This window comes from Gekko japonicus, unplaced genomic scaffold (genome assembly GCF_001447785.1).
Source record: "Gekko japonicus isolate JY-2015 unplaced genomic scaffold, Gekko_japonicus_V1.1 scaffold170, whole genome shotgun sequence".
Classification (NCBI taxonomy): Eukaryota; Metazoa; Chordata; class Lepidosauria; order Squamata; family Gekkonidae; genus Gekko; species Gekko japonicus.
In genome coordinates, this window is record NW_015160212.1 from 1689615 (window position 1) to 1696086 (window position 6472).

The 6472-nt window shown below is 49.0% G+C and overlaps 1 protein-coding gene across 1 annotated transcript; it reads left to right on the top strand.

Annotated features, from left to right (window-relative positions):
• Positions 1 to 1380: 1380 nt before the first annotated feature.
• Positions 1381 to 6255, top strand: LOC107109292 (NADH dehydrogenase [ubiquinone] 1 beta subcomplex subunit 4-like). The gene is made up of 3 exons (XM_015409891.1): positions 1381 to 1634; positions 4515 to 4703; positions 6139 to 6255. The coding sequence occupies exons 1-3, from the start codon at positions 1434 to 1436 to the stop codon at positions 6253 to 6255; spliced, it is 507 nt and encodes a 168-aa protein (XP_015265377.1). The 5' UTR covers positions 1381 to 1433.
• Positions 6256 to 6472: the final 217 nt, after the last annotated feature.

A 6472-nucleotide genomic window follows, 5' to 3' on the forward strand; every position in this document is an offset into this window, starting at 1 on the left:
ACAAGCCCTGCCCCCTGCTCCCAGCTGCCCTCAGTTAGGCCACGAGGAGCAAGAAGCAGCCAGGTAAGTTGCCTTCAGGTAGAAGCTCTCCCTCCTCTGCGGGGACAGATCTGCGCATTACCCCCCCCCCCCAATAGCTAGCAATCCAAAACAGTCCAGTGGAGCCGAGTGGTGGGTGTTGCCTTCTGACACACTTCCGGAGCATCCCGGCTTGTTGCATGTGTCCGCCCCCTGGGCTCCTTACTGCCGGAGCTCCGCTCCTGTGCGCTCCTGCAGGAAATGACCTCTCTCTCTGTGCGTGTGTGTATATGTGTGTGATGGAAGGAACTTCATTCTTGTCTGTATTTTAATAACTGTTTCTCAGTAGAGAGCATGGTTGTTTCGAAGCAGTGCAAGGAGAGAGAGCCTCATATATATATGTATGTGTGTATATATGTGTTTGTGTATGATGAAAAGGAACGTTATTGTTGTCAGTTTTTTAACTGTTTTCTCTACAGAGGGATAGCTAGCTAGCTAGATAAAATAGATTAGATAGAGAAGATAGATTAGACAGATAGATTAGAAGATAGATATAAATCATGAATTTATACAGGGCTTATACAGATAGAGGAGCTGCGGTGGCTCAAGTGGTTAAGATGCTGAACTGCAGGCTGTGGAAGGTCGGTAGTTCAGCAGTTCGAGACCCGGGTGCCGCATGACGGAGTGAGTTCCCATCTCTAGTTCCAGCTCCTGCCATCCTAGCAGTTCGAAAGCAAGAAATTGCAAGTAGATAAATAGGTACCACTTTGGTGGGAAGGTAACAGTGTGTGCCTTGGTGTTTAGTCATGCCAGCCACATGAGCACGGAAACGTCTTCGGACAGCACTGGCTCTTCGGCTTTGAAACGGAGATGAGCACCGCAACCCTACCCTAGAGTCGGATTCGACTGGCTTTCGAGCAAGGGAACCTTTACCTTTTATACAGATAGAGAAGATAGATTAGATATTTTTACAGGGCTTTTTTTTCGGGGGGCACGCACCAGAATGGGGTTCCAGAACCTCTTTGACAAAATTCTTTTAAAAACGTTTTAAAAGTTCATGAGTTTTCAGTATACACAGATTGAAAACTTCATTTCCCTCTTAAGAGTTACGCACTTCTTTTTTTTTTTTTTTTTTTTTTAAAGCCCTGTATATATGAGAAAAGGAACGTCATTTCGGTCTCTCTTTTAATAACTGTTTTCTCGGCAGAGCGGTAGGTAGGTAGATTTAAATCGTGAATTCGTGTTTCTGCCAAACTTGCCCCGCACATGGAGGATACCATCCGCTTCTAATTCGAAACCGGAAATATAATAGAAACCACTCCGCTTGCTCTCTTTGCGCGGCTGGATACATCACTTCCGGGTCAGAGTTTGCGTTTTCGAAATCACGTGGGGTGGTAGGCGGAGGCCTGATCAAAATGGCGGCGTCCTCGTCGTCCGGGTCGGGCTTCACCTACCGGCCGGCTCCCTTGGCCCCGCTGCCGCCGCAGCTAGACCCGGCCTACTACGACTCCTCGCCCGAGAAGCGCCGGGCGGAGGCCGAGCGCCTGGCCATCCGCGCCCGCCTCAAGCGCCAGTACCTGCTGCAGCTCAGCGACCCCCGCCGGACGCAGCCCATCGTGAGTGGCGGCCGCGCCTGGCCCCGTTGGCGGGCAGAGACCGGGCGGGGGGCCCTGTGTCCGGCTCGGTTCGTGGGGCCGCGCCGGCTCCAAATCCCCGCAGTTGTCGCGGAGCGTCCCGGGTGACCTTGGGCCTCTGGGTCTGCCTCGCAGGGTTGTTGTGTGGGGGTGAAAGGGAGAAGCTCCTGGGCGGAAAGGCGGGGTCAAAATAGGCTGCAGCTCCCTGCCAACGCATCAAGTGTGCAATATTAGCACTGGGTGCTTCCTCTCCGTATGCAACAACCAAAAGGAAGTCCTTCAACCAAAGAGTGGTTAACACATGGAACTCACTGCCACAGGAGGTGGTGGCGGCTACAAGCATGGACAGCTTCAAGAGGGAATTAGATAAGCATATGGAGCAGAGGTCCATCAGTGGCTATTAGCCACAAGGTATAGATAGGGGCTCTGGGGCAAGTGATGCTCTGTCTTCTTGGTGCTTGGGGGGGGCAACAGTGGGAGGGCTTCTTGTGTCCTGGCCCCACTGGTGGACCTCCTGATGGCACCTGGTATTTCTGGCGTTGGACTAGATGGGCCTTTGGCCTGATCCAACATTGGCTTCTCTTATGTTCTTATGCTGTAAAAGTCAGAACGTAGCAAGTGCATTCCAGACAAGGCTATTGCATTTATATCGACACGTTTATAATAGACGCCCGGGATATAGGATGTCAGGACAGGTGATGGGTATAAAAGAGTTCTTCTCCTCTGGCTGTTGGGTGCTGAATACCACCAATTCCCTGTGCTTGCTCCCAGGTGTTCTGCTTACCTCTCTGGCTTTGTAGACAACCCCCTGCAGGGTCACTGGATTTATATTCCTGTTCCTGTTGCATTGTTCATTGCCTGGTTCACGTTACATGGTTACATTCCCCCCCTTTATTCTGTAGTCCCTATTGAGTCTCAGTGAGGAAGCTTGGCTAACAATAAATTAAGTAGATCCAGGTGGTCATCCGTGTTGGTCTGAAGCAGTAGAACAGATTTAGAGTCCCGTGGGGGCACCTGTAAGACCAACAAAGGTTTATGCAAGGTATGAGCTTCCGTGTGCAAAGCACACTTTTCCAAATGCCATTTACTTTTTCAATACTTTTTCAGATAAATTAAGTAGTTAAGCATCGTACTGTGAGATATGTAAGTAGTCCAAGGCTCAGGAAGGCTTCTTTGAGGGAATGTCCCACCGAGGCTGAAGGACTGTTGTGTTTGAATGCTTCTCTGTCTTCACTCCTGCCTTCCCCGCAAGAACAAAATATTGTGTGGCAGGACTTCAGCTTAGCCTCCTCTCTGCCTTTCTTTCCCCCCCCCGGTTAGGTGGAAAGTTTTTGCCTCTTTTGGTTGTATTACTTCATTAATTTTCAAATTAAAAAAACAACAACTGAGGTACAGTTCTGGTTAATATTGAAACAGTAAAGCCCAAAGTAGTAAAACAACAAAGCCTTGCAAGACAGAGAATTTATTTCATTGCTATTTTTCCTTTTATCCCCAGTGGTGACCCAAAGCGACTTGTATCATTCTCCTCTCCTTTATCCTTACAACAATCCTGTGAGGTAGGTTAGGCCTAGCGTGTGTGACTGGCCAGTGGACACTGGGCAAACATCTGTGGCAGCGTGGGGAATTGCACAGGCCCGCAGGCAGTGGCGGGGCGCTGTGCCCCCTTTTGGATATGCAGCACCCCCTATTGAATCTGCATACTTTTCACCCAGTCTTCTCCAATTTTTTGCAGTTACAGTTTTATTTAAGCCATGCTGCCGTGCTGGCCCAAAGCGGTTTCTGTAAAACCCCCCCCCTTCCTTCTCTTTACCCCAATAGGGGGAAGCAGCAGAAAGATCGGGCAAGCAGTGAGCAGTAGGACGGATGATTAGAGAATCTCTTTGTGGCACGACTGAAGCTCTCCCTCCCCTCCACTGCACCTGTGTCAAGGGGCATAGGAGGATCTCGCTGTTAGCATCATCATGTGACCCGGGCCACATGCTGCTAGCAATACGGGCACAGTGGAGGGGAGGAAGAGCTTAAGCCGTGCCGCACCGGCCAGGGTAAGAGCTGCTGCTCCTCTCTTATGTCCTTAGTGGTCAGTCAGAAGCCTTGCTAGGCAACAGCTCCACCTGTCTCCGCCCACTTTTTAAAGGTACTTGGCAGACACCAGGAAAGGTGTCTGAAGGTACCACGTTTGGGACCCCCTGAGTTAGGCAGTCGTAATTTATTTATTTGTTAGATTTTTATCCCGCCCTCCCGGCTCAGGGTGGCTCACACACAGAATAAAATGTCAATAATACGATAAGATAAAATCACATCAGTTAATATAAATACAATTTTAAAACCAAGACGCATAAAAAATGAAGTGCTAGTAAACATTTCCTCATATTCTGGTCAGCTCCTATGTCTTCTTCAGCTGTCTAGGGTGATCGGCCCAGTGGGTCAGGGGTCCACCGTCATAGATGTCAATTGTTGTTGTTGTTGGTAATGGTGGTGGAGGTAGTAGTGGTGGTGGCTCCAAAGGCCTGGCGGAAGAGCTCCGTTTTACAGGCCCTGCAGAACTGTGAGAAGTTCCGCAGGGCCCTGCTGTCTTCTGGGAGCTCATTCCAACAGTCCCTGACCGCAGCACTCTCTGGGGTACATATGGGGATATAATGATTAAGATATAATAGTTAAAGTGTTGGTTTAGGGCTGGGGAAATCCAGGTTCGAATCCCCACTTGCCCGTAGCTGGCTGTGAGCTTGGTCCAGTCACTTTCTCTCTGCCAGACTGGCCTCACGTTACTGGGATAAAATGCCTTCGTTTGCCATCCTGGATAAGGATGCTGTAGACGACAATTTAATTGCCTGGCTGGGTCACTGCCCTCTTTCTCCCCTTCAGGAAGACATCGCCGTGACTCAGTGGACCTACGCCAAAGCAAACGCCCTCCCTCACTTCCGGGTCAATCCTAAAACTTCTTTCTTGGGTGCCGTGTTTGGAATAGCGCCCCTCGCTTTCTGGTGGTACGTCTTCAAAACGGAAAGAGTAAGTAGAAATATGCAATCTCAAAGAGCCACCGGTTACCTTCTGGTATATAGGCGGAATGAGCATAGTGTATTGAGTGTGATACAGAATGTGGATATAATGAAGAAAAAAAGTATTAGTAAAAAACAATGGAATGACAATAGCAAACTGCAGTGCGGCAAACTGAATGACTCACTGCACTGTGATCCTGAGGGGGAACGTGGAAAGCATGTTCTGCTCTTGTTGGTTTTTTTTGTTAGAAGAAGAGAAGATTGGATTTATATCCTGCCCTTCACTCGGAGTCTCAGAGCGGCTTACAATCTCCTTTCCCTTCCCCTCCCCACAACAGACGCCCTGTGAGGTAGGTGGGGCTGAGAGAGCTCTTTAGAGAGCTGCCTGTGAGAGAACAGCTCTGAAAGAACTTACGACTGGCCCATGGTCACACCAGCAGCTGCATGTGGAGGAGCGGGGAATCAAACCCGGTTCTCCCAGATTAGAGTCCCCTCACTCCTAACCACTACACCAAACTGGCTCTCAGAGACACATGGGAACAAAACTACAGCAACCATCGTGTTCAGGGCCAGGCAGCCTTGATGTGGCATGAAGAACTCAGGGAACAAATTTAATGAGTGGGCGCAGTGACAGCAGCTTCTGCCCTGCCAGGTATCTTTTGCTGCCATGCTTGCCGCTTACCCATGGCCCCTCCACTTTCTCCCGTGGCCCCTCCTCTTTTCCTCATGGCTCCTCCCTTTCTCACAGCCCTTTCTTCTTCTCTCATGCCTAGGAAGTGCCTCCATGATGAAAAGTATGAAACTTTATATATGCTATGAGTTGGGAAAGGAAATAACTGACCACAAGCTGAGTGGTTAGATAAATCTTTTCAGAATTACTATACTGGCTTGCAGGCTCCAAGTACCAGATGCCAGAAGTCACGCAAGGCATGGTTATTCAGTCCAAGGTCAGGATTCCAGAAGTTAGACAAGGCAGAGTTGGTGGCGTAGTGTCTATTGTACGTGTTGTGTCCATGCCTAACAGCATCTCTTGGCTGGTTTTATAGCTCCACGCTTAAGGGTCATACTTGCAGCCAGCTGCTCAGAAGCAATTCTATAACTACTCATCTTCGTTATCAGCAAGCAGCTGATATCAGGTCAGAAGGCGTGCAGTTTGCTGTCTTGTCTGTAGCTCTGTTCTCAGCCTCCACCTGTGGCGCTGTAAGAGTGTAGGTGATACTGGTGTGCTGGGAATGGCTAACTGAGCTCCACCTGCTGAATCAGGGCTGGAGGATGTCCATGGCTCTTCACCAGCTGTCGGATGTGGATCCTGACAAGCTTGCAGCTCAGATTCTGTTAGCTCAAGGCTGACTACATGGGGCTCCTCTTCTCCCAAGGAGTCCTCACTAATGCAGAGCTGTAGCTGACTCATGACAATCATTCCACAACAAAATGAGATTTATTACTGAGGCATGCCCTTTTCACTTGAATGCTCTGTTCCCTCATCCCAGGTACTTGTGGACAGCTGTGGTCACTTGGTGGAGAAGGAAATGCACTCTGCAGATATTTGGAGGCACATGAAGACCAGCCCTACAACCTTTACTGCAATAATAAGCAAGCATTTCTGAGTGTTGGTAACCATGGTATCTGAGTAAACTGTGTGTTCTGACACTTAGAAGGTTTTGAGCTACGAAGGAGCAAATTGCACATGTTCAGAAGACTTCAGATTGTGAGGAGAATCTGGGGAAACTTAAGAGGTGTGCTGTGTTCACACCATCGTTTTCAAGGATATTTTGTATGTCCTTTACAAGTTGATAAAAATTTTTACACTGAGATCATAAAGTG

What these genes read in the sequence shown, in the direction of transcription:
- LOC107109292 (XM_015409891.1), top strand. Translation starts at nt 1,434, where the DNA reads ATGGCGGCGTCCTCGTCGTCCGGGTCGGGCTTCACCTACCGGCCGGCT. An exon ending in CCCGCCGGACGCAGCCCATC is followed by an intron (nt 1,635 to 4,514) that starts GTGAGTGGCGGC and finishes TCTCCCCTTCAG; the next exon opens with GAAGACATCGCCGTGACTCA. An exon ending in GAGCCACCGGTTACCTTCTG is followed by an intron (nt 4,704 to 6,138) that starts GTATATAGGCGG and finishes CCCTCATCCCAG; the next exon opens with GTACTTGTGGACAGCTGTGG.